At 46.1% G+C, this 17,664-nt stretch overlaps 1 protein-coding gene across 1 annotated transcript; it reads right to left on the bottom strand.

Moving 5' to 3' along the window:
- Positions 1-1,657: 1,657 nt before the first annotated feature.
- On the bottom strand, positions 1,658-16,906 carry CHRNA6 (cholinergic receptor nicotinic alpha 6 subunit). The gene is given in 6 exon segments (NM_001034094.1): positions 1,658-1,789; positions 4,344-5,322; positions 5,426-5,535; positions 7,576-7,620; positions 13,545-13,684; positions 16,828-16,906. Coding segments are annotated over 6 exon segments (1,485 nt in total).
- Positions 16,907-17,664: the final 758 nt, after the last annotated feature.

Here is a 17,664-nt window from a genome sequence, read left to right on the forward strand (position 1 = left end):
GAGAATCGCTTGAACCCCCGAGGCAGAGGTTGCAGTGAGCCGAGATCGCACCATTGCACTCCAGCCTGGGCAACAAGAATGAAACTCTGTCTCAAAAAGAAAAAAAAAAAGAAAAAAGAAAAGAAAAGAAATAACTTTATTTTCAGTATCAGTACAATGAAGAAATGAAAACTGTTGATGAAAAAAGACTAGACTGCCGGGCACGGTGGTTCACACCTGTAATCCTGGTACTTTGGGAGGCTGAGGCAGGTGGATCACTTGAGGTCAGGAGTTCGAGACCAGCCTGGCCAACATGGTGAAACCCCGTCTCTTCTAAAAATACAAAAATTAGCCAGGCGTGGTGGCACACACCTGTAGTCCCAGCTACTTGGGAGGCTGAGGCAGGAGAATCACTTGAACCGGGGGAATCAGAGGTTGCAGTGAGCCGAGAATGCACCATCACACTCCAGCCTGGGCATCGCAGCAAGACTCTGTCTCAAAAATAAAAATAAAAATAAATTAAAAAGACTAGAAAGACAACTTTTTCCAACCCACAACAAAGGGGTTGCTTTAGGCTTGCCTGGACATGTCACGTCATGTTCTCCTATTCTGGTTGCTCTAGTGACATTCCCCAGATGACATCTGGCCTGCAGTCTTCATAGCTACGACTTTTCCTAAAAAGCTACAAGCACTTGTGGGAAAGAACCCATTGCTTGTCACCCTTGCAATGCCTAGCACAGTGCTGAGTTTCCACTTAAGCTTCTTGCCAGATGAATGCTAAGCAAATCCAGCCTGTTGAGAAAGACCCTATCTGGTAGTTTTTATTTATTTATTTATTTTTGAGACAGGGTCTCACTCTGTCACCCAGGCTGGAGTGCAATGGTGTGATCATGGCTCACTGTAGCCTCAGCCTCCCAAGCTCAAGCAATCCTCCCCATTTCAGCCTCCCAAGTAGCTAGGACCACAGGTGCAAAACACTACAGTGGCTAATGTTTTTATTTTTGTAACACAGGGTCTCCCTATGTTGCCCAGGCTGGTCTTGAATTCCAGGGCTCAAGCAATCCTCCTTCCTCAGCCTCCAAAGTGCTGGGATTACAGGCCACCACACCTGACCAAACTGTTTTTTTTTTTTTTTAAAAAAACTAACAATCAGTGTATCAAATAATGCTGAGGAGGGTGAGTTACATTACAGAGACATGCACAAGAAATCAAGGATGCAATAGTTCACAAAGTGTTGCAAACAGTTCACAAATGTTGCATGGTCCAATTCCCAGAGTTCACCTGTCACATGTCATAATACTGAGAAACAGCATCCACTGGAGGTACAGCCGAAGTTTTTAGTGTGGCTTGATGTTAATTACATAATTAGGCTGTATTGTAAGTCATTCTTGTCTTTAGAAGCCAAACACACAGACACGAGAAACCTGACCTGATACTGTAGCCGTGGGTGCTGCCCAATCAGGGCACTAATGTCATAACACTTCTCACTTCTCCCCCTGTGCTACACTGGAGGATATTCTGCTTCCTAATGTGCAAGAAAGTCCTCTTTTTCCATCTAGCCATCAGTTTTAGCAGATGGAGGACTTGGGTGGGAAGCCTTTGCTTTCCTTTCCTTGTGGCAGGGAATGCAGAACAAATATGGTGTCTGTAAATTTCTGAACATAAAAGAAAATACATTTTAAGATTTTCCTGTGTTCCCAAGTAGTGGCTGTAGAAATAGCCCTGCAGTTCCAAATACACAGACAATTATAAATACCCAAAGAAATACTCTGTCCACCACCATGGCCACGTATTTCCAGTCATCTTCTACCTGAAATGCAAACAAAAATTAAGAGCTGTTTTAAAAAACCAAAACCATAAGAAACATGCTTTGTTCATCAATAAGCTGCTTCTTTTTTGAAGAAGATTTCTCCGGCACGTTTTAAAGCAAATATTAGCTGGGTGGGAGGATCATCTGAGGTCAGGAGTTCAAGACCAGCCTGGGCAACATGGTGAAACCCTGTCTCTACTAAAAATAGAAAAGATAGCCAGGCATGGTGGCATGTGCCTGTAGTCCTAGCTACTCGGGAGTCTGAGGCAAGAGAATCGCTTAAACCTGGGAGGTGGAGGTTGCAGTGAGCCAAGATCACACCACTGCACTCCAGCCTGGGCGACAGAGTAAGACTCCATTTCAAAAAATAAATAAAAATAAAAATAAAGCAAATATTGGTATTTGGTGAATCCAGGTCTCCTGTACAGGATACATAAGAAATTTTGTTTCGTTTGCAGAGGGCAGATGCACAGCCTCTGTGAGTGCCTCAGACAGCAGAGTCTGCGGCAAAGCCCTGACTCCATGGGTCACCAGGGACTTTCCCAACTGCAAGAAACGCTCCCGAGAAGCAACTGCTCAGAGAGCTAGACTCATTCTTTGCAACGGTGGGTAGTCTGGCTCCATGGCAAGTCTGGGGAATGAGTTTGAGGCAGGGGGTGCCACTGGGGGCGGAGGACATGGAGGGGTATGATTGAGAACCACTTTATCAGGAATAGGCAGCCCTCCAGCCCTCAAAGGGATGCTGGCCATGGAGAGCTAGTTGTGTTTCTCCCAGTTCCTGACCCTCCAGCCTTCTGCCACTGTATCTGTACTTGTGTCTTGAGAGCCCTAACTGGTAGTAATTAAGTCAACAGCAGCTGTTTCTTTGATTAAAAAAAAAAAAAATGTTAGGGACAGGATTTTGCTGTGTTGCCCAGGCTGAAGTGCAGTGGTGCGATTGTGGCTCACTGGAACCTGGAACTCCTGAGCTCAAGCAATCCTCCCGCCTTAGCCTCCCACATAGCTGGGACAACAGGCTTGGCAAATTTTTTTAAATTTGTTTTTTAGAAATAAGGTCTCAATATGTTGCCCAGGCTGGTCTCAAACTCCTGGCCTTACTTAAACAATTCTCCCGTCTTGGCCTCCGAAAGTGCTGCAATTACAGCCATGTGCCACCATGCCCTACTAATTTTTGTTTTTTTTTGTAGAGAGAGGGTCTTCTTTTAAATTTTATGAAGGTGAATTTTTCTGGGCTCTCTTGTCCGGTGACACATCCGCATGACAGCCATTCACAGAATCTTCCTTCTACACCAACAGGGCGGACTTTCGGTTTCACAGTATCCTTTCACTAGGAGCGATGGCTGCCAGCAGCTGCAGTCCGAGGTCAAACCTAGACACCTGGCCTGAGTTTCAGATGCCTTCCGCTAGCCACCCACATGGTGTGGGAAATTGGCATGATTCTCTTGAGCTCTGTCTTTGGAAGCTGAGGGAGGTACATGCTGCTATAGTTAGACTCTGGACAGCAGGAGCAGAGTACGTGAATGCTAAAAATATCCCTGGGGCTCATTTCACCAGCACCTAAATCCCTCAAGTAGGACAAGTGGGGCCAGAGCTGCCAGAACGAATGCACTCTCGCCCTCTCCCACATCTCCCAGCACCCCCAGGCTGCACGCTGCTCCGAACTCATTTCTCCTTCCCTCTGGGGCAGCTTTTCTCTTTCTACCTTTTTATTTGCTGCTGTTTCTTGTGCAGGGGCTTTTTTTTTTTTTTTTCCCTGAGACAGGGCCCTGATCTGTCGTCTATCTCCCAGGCTGTAGCCTCAACCTCCTGGGCTCAAGCAATCCTCCCACCTCAGCCCCTTGAGTGGCTGGGACTACAGGTATGCACCAACAGACCTGCTAATTTTTTTTTTTTTTTTGGTAGTTCAGGGTCTCACTATGTTGCCCAGGCTGAGGCTCTTGGTTTCATTAACTGAGGTTGCCCTGAATGTTTGTTTGTTTGTTTGTTTGTTTGATTTTATTTTTGAGATGGAGTCTCTCTCTGTCACCCAGGCTGGAGTGCAGGGGCGCCATGTCAGCTCACTGTAACCTCTACCTCCTGGGTTCAAGCGATTCTCCTGCCTCAACCTCCCAAGTAGCTGGGATTACAGGCCTGTGCCACTATGCCTGGCTAATTTTTGTATTTTTAGTAGAGATGGGGTTTCCCCATGTTGGCCATGCTGGTCTCAAACTCCTGACCTCAGGTGATCTGCCTGCCTTGGCCTCCCAAAGTGCTAGGATTACAGGCGTGAGCCACCACGCCCGGCCCTGAATGTTCATTTTAAGCAAATTTTACTTGAGTTCACATTTCTGGAGGTGGAGATTTGCTCTGGGGCTATTGCACCTGACCCCGCTCCACTGGCAGGTCTGACCCTGTCGGTCCACCCATAACCACATAATAACAGAGCCAGGTCTCAGAGCAAGGCTGCCTGACCCTCTCAGGAACAAAAGTCACACTGAAGGTCTGACTGTGCATCCAGAGTGCCCATAGGCTGCAAAGGGTGCAAGCTGGCTAGGTGGAGGGAACACACATTTACCTCCTTGGTTTCATTGTGGCTCTTCATGTTTTCTGCTATGAACTGAACACTGTTAATCACATCTTCAACTTCAGGCGAGTGCTCCGAATTTTCCACCACCCACTGTAATGGCTGATGACTTAATCTTCTCTTGCTTGTGGCAAGCTCATTTGATTTGTGACAATGGAAGCATTCTTTAAGATGTCTGGGTTCCCCATGGCTTGCAAGCTTGCCTTTGGCAGGCCTCCTGGCAAGGCCTCTGGGCACTGCATCAGAGCCTGTGCCCCTTGTCTTGTCCAGAGGCCATCTCATCAGCAGGACCTGGGGCAGCAGCTTCAGGAAAACTGTCTTCACCCACCTGGGCATTGTGTGCGTGGTTGGGGTGCGGTAGTGTATGTTCAACACAAACACAGTCACCACGATGGACAGTGTGACAAAGATCATGGTGAACAGCAGGTACTCACCCACCAGTGGGACCACCAGAGATGTGGATGGGATGGTTTCCGTGATGACCAGCAAAAACACAGTCAGAGAAAGCAGGACTGAAATACAAAGCGTCACTTTTTCACCACAGTCCGAAGGAAGGTAAAAGACCAACACGGTTAGAAATGAAATAAAGAGACAAGGGATGATCAGATTAATCGTGTAAAACATTGGCAATCTTCTAATGTAGAAAGAATAGGTTATATCTGTGTATATCTCTTCACAACAGTTGTATTTGATGTCATGTTTGTAGCCAGAAGCATCAATGATTTCCCATTCACTGTTTTCCCAAAAATCATTCATATCCACTTTTGATCCAATGATTAGAAGATCAATTTCAGCTTTGTCATACGTCCAGGAACCAAATTTTAGGGAACAGTTTTGATGATCAAAAGGGAAAAAGGTGATATCCATAGGGCAGGAACTCTTAAAAATAGCTGGTGGAGTCCAGGTTATCATGCCATTGTATTTAAGAAGAGCTTTTGTTTTGCCTTCTACTTGGAAGTCACCAACAGCACTGCAAAGCAAGTCAGACACCATTAGTAACACTCCCTTTGCTATAGGCCAGAATACACCAACAGCAGCTTTGGAAAGAGGCTACGGTGGTCAGAGACCCATACTTGTTATAGAGAACAATGTCGGGCTTCCAAATCTTATCTACAGGAACGCGAAGAGTCTCAATGCCATCATATTCCATTGGATCCCAGCGCAATTTATAATCATTCCAGATCTAAAATAAATAGAAATCAGCTTTTAAAATTTCTTAATAACTTTCGGGCCAGGCATGGTGGCTCACGCCTGTAATCCCAGCACTTTGGGAGGCCGAGGCAGGCAGATCACTTGAGGTCAGGAGTTCGAGACCAGCCTGGCCAGCATAGTGAAACCCCGTCTCTACTAAAAATACAAAAATTAGCCGGGTGTGGTGGCAAGCGCCTGTAGTCCCAACTACTCGGGAGGCTGAGGCAGGAGAATCTCTTGAACGTGGGGGGCAGAGTTTGCAGTGAGCTGAGATCATGTCACTGTACTACAGCCTGGGTGACAGAGTGAGACTCTATCTGGAAAAAAAAAAAAATTTTGTTTCTTAATAACTTTCTTCCAATGTTAACTTTATGATGGTTCAACAGTTGTTGTTGAAAAAAGAATACATTTGGCCAGGCGTGGTGGCTCACGCCTGTAATCCCAGCACTTTGGGAGGCCGAGGTGAGCGGATCCCGAGGTCAGAAGATTGAGACCATCCTGGCTAACACGGTGAAACCCCATTTTTACTAAAAATACCAAAAAAAAAAAAAATTTGCCAGGCATGGTGGTGGTTGCCTGTAGTCCCAGCTACTCCGGAGGCTGAGGCAGGAGAATGGCATGAACCCAGGAGGCGGAGCTTGCAGTGAGCCGAGATCGTGCCACTGCACTCCAGCCTAGGCGACGGACCGGGACTCTGTCTCAAAAAAAAAAAAAAGTGGCCGGGCGCGATGGCTCACGCCTGTAATCCCAGCACTTTGGGAGGCCGAGGCGTGCAGATCACGATGTCAGGAGATCGAGACCATCCTGCCTAACACGGTGAAACCGCGTCTCTACTAAAAATACAAAAAAAATTAGCCAGGCGTGGTGGCGGGCCCCTGTAGTCCCAGCTACTCAGGAGACTGAGGCAGGAGAATGGTGTGAACCTGGGAGGCGGAGCTTGCAGTGAGCCGAGATCGCGCCACTGGACTCCAGCCTGGGCGACAGAGCGAGACTCCATCTCAAAAAAAACCAAAAAACAAAAAAAAAAAGTAAAAATAATACATTCTTATTTGAAGAATGCATTGGTTGCTATCAAAATCTGGACAATTATATCCATGGGGAACAGGGAGCTAAATAGCTGAGCTGATTTAGGCAAATATTTCATTAGATAATTATGTATTGATTATTAGTTAGCTGGTTAAAGTTTTAGGCTCAACTTCCATATTCCGTGAGCTATACTCACACTGGATTATAGCTCTACTATCAAAAAGTTCAAGGGTATGATGATAAGCTTTGAATTAAAAAAAAAATCTGTATAAACGATTAAGACTTCCTTTCTGGTTTTTTGTTTTTTTTTTTTTTCAAGACAGAGTCTCGCTCTGTTGCCCATGCTGGAATGTAGTGGTGCAATCTCAGCTCACTGCAACCTCTGCCTCCTGGTTCAAGCGATTCTCCTGCCTCAGCCTCCCGAGTAGCTGGGATTACGGGCGCCCACCACCACGCCGGGCTAATTTTGTATCTTTATTAGAGACAGGGTTTCATTTCACCATGTTGGCCAAGTTGGTCTCGAACTCCTGACCTCAGGTGATCTGCCCACCTTGGGCTATCAAAGTGCTGGGATTACAGGCATGAGCCACTGCACCCCTCCAAGACTTTCTTAAGGAAGAAAGGTATAACTGATAAAACCAGCTGCTGGGAATCTCATGTACATGCTCCCAAGCTCAGCTACTGACTTCTCCAAGCCTGGTCAAGCAAGGATCAAAGAGCAGGCAAGCATCAGACCCTGGAGCTCAAGTTACAGAAAAGTGGAAGATCTGAGAGCAGCAACCAGGAAGGATGGAAATCTCTATGTCAGAGGGACCTTTGTCACTAAGTGTCTGCACCTGTGAAGCATGCATCAAGTCAGCTATTACCAGAGCTGAACTTTAGGCTTTGGAGATGACCTAGTGGATAATATTTTATATACTATAACCAGTTGGAGATGGAACAAGGTAGTGTTTGTGGGTTTTATCCATTCAACATCATTAAGCCAACACATGATATAGGCACATACGTGACGCAGCCACAAATTGGTTTCCATGATCTGGTTTACTTCATCCTGGGAAGAAGAAATAATACTTTTAGCCTCAAATGTGCTTGCCAAAGAGGTGAGACTTAGAGCAAAAATTACAACTAAAAAGAACCAAATCTGACTTATTCATGCCAATAGAAGAAGACTTAAAGGCAATGTGTGAAAGCATTCAGCATGCAAGCAGAAATGCCGCATTTTCACATCTGGCTCCAGCCCTGTGGATTTTGAGAGGCAATGTGGCTTTAAACTCTTTCATAGCTGATTTAAGCCTCACCTCTTCTGTGAAGTGCTTCCGATCTCTGCAGCCCATAAAGGTTTCTAGTTCCATGAAAGGAAGGAAAGAAAAGAAGAGCGACAGCAGGTAGGAGGGAGGGAGATGCTGCAGAAAGTGGTGAGGATTCCAACCCCGCACAGTGTTTTTGCCTGTTCCCTAAACGCCTCCGATCCTCGACTGTGCCTCAGGGCTCTCTGGGCTCTGAGTCCTGAGACCCCTGCCCTGGGATCCTATCTTGAAATGCCAGCCTCAGCCAGCTGGGCGCGGTGGCTCACACCTGTAATCCCAGCATTCTGGGAGGCCGAGGCGGGTGGATCACCTGAGGTTAGGAGTTCGAGACCACCCTGGCCAATATGGTGAAACCCCGTCTCTACTAAAAAATACAAAAAAATAGTCAGGTGTGGTGGCGGGCGCCTGTAATCCCAGCTACTTGGGAGGCTGAGGCAGGAGAATTGCTTGAACCAGGGAGGTGGAGGTTGCAGTGAGCGGAGATCGTGCCACTGTACTCCAGCCCAGGCGACAAAGACTCCATCTCAAAAAAAAAAAAAAAAAAAAAAGTCAGCCTTGGCCACCATGGGGTTTCCAGCTGGCAGCTGCTACTCACCCCCAGCGAAGCCACCACTTTGATCGTTCACTATACAAATATTTATTGAGTAACCACTATGTGCTCTATAAATATTGGGAATACAGCAATAAGAAGTTGGGAAAATGTCCTGCCTTCATGTGTCTTAGCTGTTAGATGGGGAGACATAAAATTACTAATACATCTATACTATAACATAAGACAGCGTTAAGTCCTATGAGGACAAATAAAGAGGGATGGAATGGTCCATGTGTGGAGACACACACACATGCACACACACGCACACTCATACACACGCACACTCATGCACACTCACACACTCATGCACACACATTCATACACACATGCATATACACGGTACTCATACACACTCACGCACACTCACACGCACACACACTCGTGAACACACAATCATGCAAACTCATATACCCACTCATGAATTCTCATACACATTCGTACTCTTATACGTATACTCTCATACACTCATACATGTGCACTCACACTCATACACATTGGTGCATACTCATGCACATGCACTCACTCACGCACATGCACACGCTCATGCACACACTCACTCACACCCACTCACACTCAGGCACACACACACTCATACACAGGCTCACACACTGGTGCACATGCACACACTCAAACACACTCATGCACACACACTCACAGTCATGCATACACACGCTAGCACACATGTGCACATAATCTCAGTCACACACACACATCTATTTTAGATGGGATGGGCAAAGAAGGCTTCTTTGAGGAGGTAATGTTTAAGCAGATACTTAAATGACCAGAAGACAGTCAGGGCTGTGTGGAGGAAGACCATTCCAGGTGACATCCCAAATGTAATGAGTTCCTAAGCTACCACCTCTCAGTGGGAGAACTACCAAAGACACACCTGGCACCTTGAGTGGCCTTACAGCCCAGCAGCCTGGTGGCTGTTTATGTCCCCAGTGGCCAGCAGCAGATTCACAAGTCTTCCTCAGCCAACCTTGCTTCCCAAGACACCCAGGCACCCTCCAGAGTAAATGAGCTCCATGGTGGTGGCCGAGGGAGTCGTGGTCAGGCTCAGACACCAGCTTCCCGTGGGCCACGTGGCTGCCCTGCAGTTCTCTTCTCCCCTACTCCATCCCCACTGCTGCCCCTTCTGGAAAACTCTAAACAGAAACCCTGCTGGGCTTCCTCTTTCAAATGGGCCTGTGACAAGACAGGGTAAGCCCCGGGATTTGAAAGGTCAGCAAAGGAGTTACAGTCACGGGTTCCTGTAGTCCCAGAAAGCAAAGAAATTATCTGTGCTTATCTATTGGTCAACCAATTCATGGCTTTACAATTACACAAGCCTGCGGTCATGCCTTCTGGTAATGAGCGTCCCCTTGCAATCTGCAGAGTCCAGCAGGGACCATGTCCATAAATCCACTCACTGTTGGTCAGGAATGGACTAGCCCTGCAGTCTCGGTTCCAGGAAGGCCTTGGGGGTGAGGGCATAAGCCCTAACTGCCCTTCAAAGCCTGCTTTGTCTCTGAATAAGCACACTGTGTTCAGAAGGCTGAGATCAGTTGGCAATAGCCAACTCCACAGCCTCACTTCCGCAGGCTCGGAGAAGCTCCAGGTGGTATGGACATGGCCCATGGGGATGTGGACACCTTCAGAGATGTCAGCTGACCCTATGGAGCAGGACCTGTCTGGCAAGTCATACTCTCTCTCCATCCAATTCCAGATCCCACCAATGGGCATGGCACTGCTATCAGACATCCCTGCCGGAGGAGTCCAAAGACCCACAGCATCAACTCCATTCCTGGTGCCATCACCCTGTACCTCCTTCTTGGAAAAATCAATTAATTGACACAGCAGCTGCATCAAAGGCTTTGAGTTATGATTTCAAATGGACTCATTTCTGGAGCAGCAGCAGACTTGGAGACTCGGATCAAAAAGACCAAGTGGGCTGCATTACACCAAGGCTTTATCTTTGTCATTTCAGATATGCCAGGCCAGCACAAACACTGGATCCCTCCGAGGGGCACTTGGCCTTGCTCCTGCACTGAAAGAAATCAGAAAATTTTCTGGCCAAGGTCATTTTGCATGACACAAACACACTTCCAGGTAGAGCCCTGGTGCTCCAGAGCCAAGCTGGGGATCAGACAGCGGGCCTTTTCCAAGGCCTTCCAGAAGGGAGGGGCAACAAAGCTTCCTGGCTGTGCCACTTCTCTCGGCCACCCCAAGTTCACCTGACAACACACAGCTATTGCACTCCTGGGCATTTATCCCAGAGACATGGAGGTTTATATTTACACTAAAACCTGTACACAAATATTCACAACAGCTTTATTTGTAATAGACCAAAAACTGGAATCAGCTCAAATGTCCTTCAGCAAGTTAATGGTTAAACAAAGCACCATGGTCCAGGTGTGGTGGCTCACACCTGTAATCCCCACTTTGAGAGGCCAAGGCGGGCAGATCACTTGAGGTCAGGAGTTCGAGACCAGCCTGGCCAACATGGTGAAACCCCGTCTCTACTAAAAATACAAAAATTAGCCGGGCATAGTGGCACATGCCTGCAATCCCAGCTACTTGGGAGTCTGAGGGAGTAGAATCGCTTGAGCCCGGGAGGCGTAGGTTGCAGTGAGCCAAGATCACGCCACTGCACCCCAGCCTGGGTGACAGAGTGAGACTCCATCTCAAAAGCAAAACAAAACAAACAAACAAACAAAGCACCCTGGAGTACTACTCAGCAACAAGAAGGAATGAACTACTGATAACACTCGGGGACTCGGAGGAATCTCTAAAGGATGATGCTGAGGGAAAAACCCAGTCCCACAAGTTTACCTGCTCTATGATTCCAGTTACGTATAACATCGTTGAAATGAGAAAATTTCAGAATTGGAGGGCAGATTAGTGGGAGAAACGGGCAGAGTCTACAAGGGATCCCTCCGTTATTTCTTACAACTGCATGTCAATCTATAATGATCTCAAGAAATAAAAATTCAATTTTAAAAACCTGCAGTTCCAAGTCTGCCTTGCAGCTGGAGGTAGTCAATGAGATGGAAAGCAGCAGCTCTTACGGAAATCACAGAAGTCTAGGATGTACACTTTGCTCTTTTTCTCCCTTCCTTATGTTTCTTGCCAAGAATGTGAATGTGAGGATGGGAATACAGCAGTTATCTTGAACCATGAAGCAACACTGAGGGAAGAAGCCACGTGAAAAGGGTGGTGAAATATGAAAGAAGGAAGGAATCTTGGTCACTGCTGCCTCATCTGGTTTATGCCTTTAGAATCACAGTCCGTTGGAGTGACATCCCCTGGAGTTGTGTGGTGCATAACCTGGGCAACTGAACATACATGTGCAACCACTAACACCATGAAACTGACTGATATTAATCTCCTGGACTGTTAACCTTTAGATTTCTGTTGCATAAGACAGGAATAAACTTGTTTTGTAAAGGCTGTGGGTTTTCTTTTAATCTCTGATACTTGCAACCAAATGTAAATGTCAAAATCTGCATTTACCAGCCCTTTCACCCCCATCTTCAGAATAACCTCCTGCAAAGGTGTGTCCAGCAGGGTTATGGAGAGACGCCATGCAGTGAGGTAGCCCTCACAGACTTCAGAGGAAACTCAGTTCAGCTCTTGGGTCACAACAACCCAGTCCACAGCAAGAACTTCCAGCCCAGCAGGAGACCAGGAACCAGGACAAAGCTACTGGAGTTGGGAAGTGGATTAGAACAGGCACCAAATAAATACTCACTAAAGGATGGGAGAGCGCATCCAGGTGAGGGGAAACATCTGGCTTTATTTTTTTCAGCCAGTGCATGCACACTTTCAGCCTGGGTCACAGACAGAGGACTGGACCAGGGTTGGCTTCATCCACTGAGAAGCATGGACTGGAGAATGTGGTGGGGTCTGACTCATGCCTGTCATTAGGGTCTTTCCCCAGGTGTACCCAGAAGGGCCACCGCCGCCTCACCCACAGAGCAAAGTCTGGGAGGAAGGAGATCCCTTCCCCATCCATGGCTGGGGCTGACTTGAGCAGGGCTCCCCCTCTGTGTCCTGTAGTCTCAGGAATGCTCTAGCGCCCCTCTCTGGAGACACTTCAGACCTTCCTTGCTTCCTAAGCCTGCATCTTCCTAGAATTTGGTCTGAGCCCTGGAGCCCAGACCTTGCTGTACCCAAGAGTACGGGCCTCGCCACTTCCTCTCCCTGCAATGGGGGGCGCAAAGATTATCCAAAACAAAGAGCTCCAGTCCTACTTGCCCTTGAACATGGTAGCAAGGAATGAAATTAAGATCCTCAAATTCCCAACATCTTTTTTTCCCAAGGCTGAATGGAATTGCATTTTTTTCGTTCTCACATAACATAGAAGACTTAATGCAATTCTTTTTTTTTTTCCTCTGTCACCCAGGCTGGAGTGCAGTGGTGCAATCTCGGCTCACTGCAGCCTTGACCTGGGCTCAAGCAATCCTCCCACCTCAGCCTCCCTAGAAGCAGGAGCTACAGGCATGTGCCACTACACCTGGCTAATTTTTGCATTTTTATAGAGACAAGATCTTGCTATGTTGTTCAGGCTGGTCTCGAACTCTTGAGCTCAAGGGATCCGCCTGCTTCAGCCTCCCAAAGTGCTGGGATTACAGGAGTGAGCCACCACGCCCGGCCTTAAAGCAATTTTTAAACTGTGGAGTGAAAAGGGCATGAGCTTTGGAGTTAAATCTCAATTTTGCCATTTTGTAGTTGTATGACCCTGAGAAAGTCACTTAACTGAGCTTCCATTTCCTCAGCAGTGAGATGAAGATGTTGGCCACACAGTGTAAACAGGCGTCTGGTGCATAATGGGTGCCCCGTGAAGTTAGCTCCCTTTCACTCCCCTGCAACTCTTTGTTTCGTAAACTGGTTCTCAAAGCACTTCCAGGAAAAACACTGCCTCACACAGACAGTTACAGCATTGGTGGGAAAACTGCCTGCCTCCCAAATGGATGGCTTTGAAGGGCCAGATCTCGTGTAGATTTGCATCTATCTGTATTTCTAAAATTCCTTCATTTACCACCTGCAAAAGTGTAACAATGCTGGGGAAAGCTCTGATCAGAGGGCACTCACCACGTTGGCCAGCTGGGTGATGGCCACTTCAAAGTGTACCGTGACAGGGTCGGAAACGTTTTCCACAGGCCTGATGAACTGGTTGTAATGAGAAAACAGTTTGTGGAAGAGCCTCTCCTCAGTTGCACAGCCCACACAGCCTGTGAGGCCAAACAAAGGGGAGGGTTAGAGCCAGCCAGGCCACTGGCCACTGCAGCGATTCTAGGCAATTCTTCCCGGGCCCTGTGGGGAGCGAATGTCCCAGCCCATGACTGCATCCTGGTATTGTTACCACCTGTGCGTGCTCCACCAGTGCCCATCTCACCCCACCCTCTGTGCCTCAGCTGTTCACCTTTACAATGGAGATAAAAACAGCAATGTCTGCATTTCAGGACTAGAGCAGTATCAAAGAAAATGATGTTGGTCAGAGCATTTCTTAAAGTCTAAGGCACTGCAGATATAAAGGAGTAGACACAAGGCTTGGAATCTTCACTTATGTCACTGAAGTAACTCGCAGTCTTACTGATGGCACTAGACCCTTTCCAGTAATTCAGGAAAATCCTGTCCTTTCTTGTCTAAAATACTGAATCAACTAAAATCTGTATCTACACCAGCAAGGTGCTTAGCTGGGGAAACTTCACCAAGGAAACCGAAATAACTAGTAATTTCATGATGGTCTTCGCAAGTCATGTTCTTTTAAAAAATCAACTTTGAGGACATGAACAGACACTTCTCAAAAGTAGACATTTATGTGGCCAAGAAACAAGAAAAAAAGCTCAACAACACTGATCATTAGAGAAACGCAAATCAAAACCACAATGAGATATCATCTCAAGCCAGTCAGAATGGCAGTTATTAAAAAGTGAAGAAATAACAGATGCTGGAGAGACTATGGAGAAATAGGAATGCTTTTACACTGTTAGTGAGAGTGTAAATTAGTTCAACCATTGTGGGAGATGATGTGGGGATTCCTCAAACACCTAGAACCCGAAATACCATTTTACCCAGCAATCCCATTACTGGGTATATACCCAAAGGAATATAAATCATTCTATTATAAAGATACATGCATGCGTATGTTCACTGCAGCACTATTCACAATAGCAAAGACATGGAATCAACCCAAATGCCCATCAATGATAGACTGGATAAAGAAAATGTGGTATAAGCCAGGTGCGGTGGCTCACGCCTGTAATCTCAGCACTTTGGGAGGCTGAGGCGGTTGGATCACAAGGTCAGGAAATTGAGACCATCCTGGCTAACACGGTGAAACCCTGTCCCTACCAAAAATACAAAAACTTAGTCGGGCATGGTGGTGGGCGCCTGTAGTCCCAGCTACTTGGGAGGCTTAGGCAGGAGAATGGCATGAACCTGGGAGGCGGAGCTTGCAGTGAGCCAACATCGTGCCACTGCACTCCAGCCTGGGCGACAGAGTGAGACTCCGTCTCAAAAAAGAAAGAAAGAAAGAAAATGTGGTATATATGCACCATGCAATACTATGCAACCATAAAAATGAACAAGATCGTGCCCTTTGCAGGGACATGGATGGTGCTTGAAGCCGTTATCCTCAGCAAACTAACACAGGAACTAAAAACCAAACACTGCATGTTCTCACTTGAAACGGGGAGCTGAACAATGAGGACACATGGACACAGGGAGGGGAACACCACACACTAGAGCCTCTTGAGGGGGTCCAGGGAAGAAGAGCATTAGGAAAAGTACCTGATGCATGCTGGGCTTAATACCTAGGTGATGGGTTGATCTGTGCACACCATGGCACACGTTTACCTATGTAACAAAGCTGCACATCCTGCCCATGTACCCCAGACTTAAAATAAAACAAAAATCAACTTTGAAATTCAGTTATTGTGGAGATTTCTGAGAATGCAAGATTTTTAAGGCAAATTTATTTGAAACTTCTTTTTTGTTGTTGTTGAGATGGAGTCTCGCTCTGTTGCCCAGGCATGGGCATGCAGTGGCATGATCTCGGCTCACTGCAAGCTCCGCCTCCCAGGTTCATGCCATTCTCCTGCCTCAGCCTCCCTAGTAGCTGGGACTACAGGTGACTGCCACCACGCCCAGCTAATTTTTTATATTTTTAGTAGAGACGGGGTTTCACCGTGTTAGCCAGGATGGTCTCCATCTCCTGACCTTGTGATCCGCCTGCCTCTGCCTCCCAAAGTACTGGGATTACAGGCATGAGCCACCGCGCCCTGCCACTTGAAACATTTTTAAAAGTTGAAATTGGTTCTTAAATAATAGCACTTTCAGTCACTAAATTCTAGACAATAACTTTATGCATATCTCTTTGTATTTTTCCAAGAAAACCTTAAAAGTGGGGTTACTTTTCCTCATTTGACATAATTCATTTCATTACTACCTCCTCTACAATTTCCTCACAGAATTTAAATTTGATATCTAACATAGGACTCCACAAATTTCTCAAAGGGATTTACACATTGAAAGAAGAAAAATGGAAAGGGATTGAAAAGCTCATCAGGCAACATAAATGGAAAGATCTCTGTTAAATTACTAAATGGAAAGAGTTGCCTGACGAATACCTTAGGAAACACTGAGACACTAGGGTTTTAGCAGGAAGGACAAATTTAAGGTAAAACATCATTCTTGCCATCATAATTAATCATGATGAACATATTTCTCCATGACAGACAATAAATAATCCTCCTCATTACCCATTTTCTTCCTCTTTAAGACATTTTATAGCAGATAAACCCTCCATCAGCCTTGAAAAGCAAGTCCCCTGCAAACCTAACAGCATAGAAATGTGATTTTGTTCAGCAGAACAGCAGTGGTCCGTTTCTAAGTTGTAACTTTTAAAATGAATGATCTTACTCATGGGATACGTTTCAGCATAATCACGTGATGTTTCCCCAAACAAACATGATTACCTACAAAATGGAAGGGTTCATTGACTGAGTAATAGTATCAGCTAACAAATAAATTACCACTTTGAAAAAATATTAAACATAACTACAAATAAATAAGCTCAATACAGCCACAGGGGAGATGAATAGAAAACTGTATCATTCTCCTTATTATATTTTAATTGGGTTTGCACTATGTTTCCTGGTCCTCTCCTCCCCACCCTACCCCTCAGATTTCATCTTTTGTATTACACCTAACAAATAAAAACCAAATAGATTAATTAGCAGTTGTAACAGTGGTGGCTCCTATGCAGACCATAGAAACTTTTATTAATATATCTTCTCAAGCACAACTAGAAAAGAGAGTAAACACATGTAGCTAAAAAGGGAATAGAAGATAAAGCAGAAATGAAACCTACCTTTAAAGAAAGGTGTGAACACACACAGCCAGAGACACAAGCCCCCATGAAGGAATCCCTGCCCCTTGCTGGTCAGCATGGTTAAAACACACTTGGATTCCTTTTTCCTAGGCAAAGGATTGTGGAAAACAAAGAGCTATCAGTCAGCCACATGCATCCAACCTTGACATCATCAGAAGCCCACTGCAATCCGTGTGTGTCTTCTCAGAAATCAAAACATCCCCGGGACTTCACACGGTTATTACCAGGGTCAGAGACTGAGGCAGACATGAAGGGCGAATAAAAAAGATTCGATCTGATGTCAGATGAGTCATCACATTTCCTATCAGCCTAGATGTCTCTTCATGCAAGAAAGGGGAAGAAAAGCAGAAAGGAAATGCTGGGGCAGACAGGACCCCAGGAGGATGAACACCTGTGAGTGGCTGAGATCTTTCTGTGGTGCAATCTCAACCATTGGGAATTCACTGAGCTCCAACTACAGGTAAAGCTCATGCTAGGTCCCAACAAGTTTGTCCTGACTCATGGAGTTCTCCAGTTAATCAAGGCTTAACCTTGTTAGAAAACTTTCTAAAATATGAATCCTCATTTCTGTCTTAATGAGTGCAGCTTGGAGAGAACAGAAATTTGTTTATGTTTTGCTTTTTTCTGACTCCAGGGTTTCCAGTGCCTTCTCTTTTTTGAGTTCAGTGATGATGCATGACTAGAGACTAGATGTCAGAGAATGAGAGGAATGGATACCACCTGGATATTTTCACATTTATTTAAATATTCTTATTGCAAAGCATGGTGGATCATGCCTTAATCCCAGCACTTTGGGAGGACAAGGCAGAGGATCTC

The sequence above is a fragment of the Pan troglodytes genome, chromosome 7 (genome assembly GCF_028858775.2).
Source record: "Pan troglodytes isolate AG18354 chromosome 7, NHGRI_mPanTro3-v2.0_pri, whole genome shotgun sequence".
NCBI classification, from domain to species: domain Eukaryota; kingdom Metazoa; phylum Chordata; class Mammalia; order Primates; family Hominidae; genus Pan; species Pan troglodytes.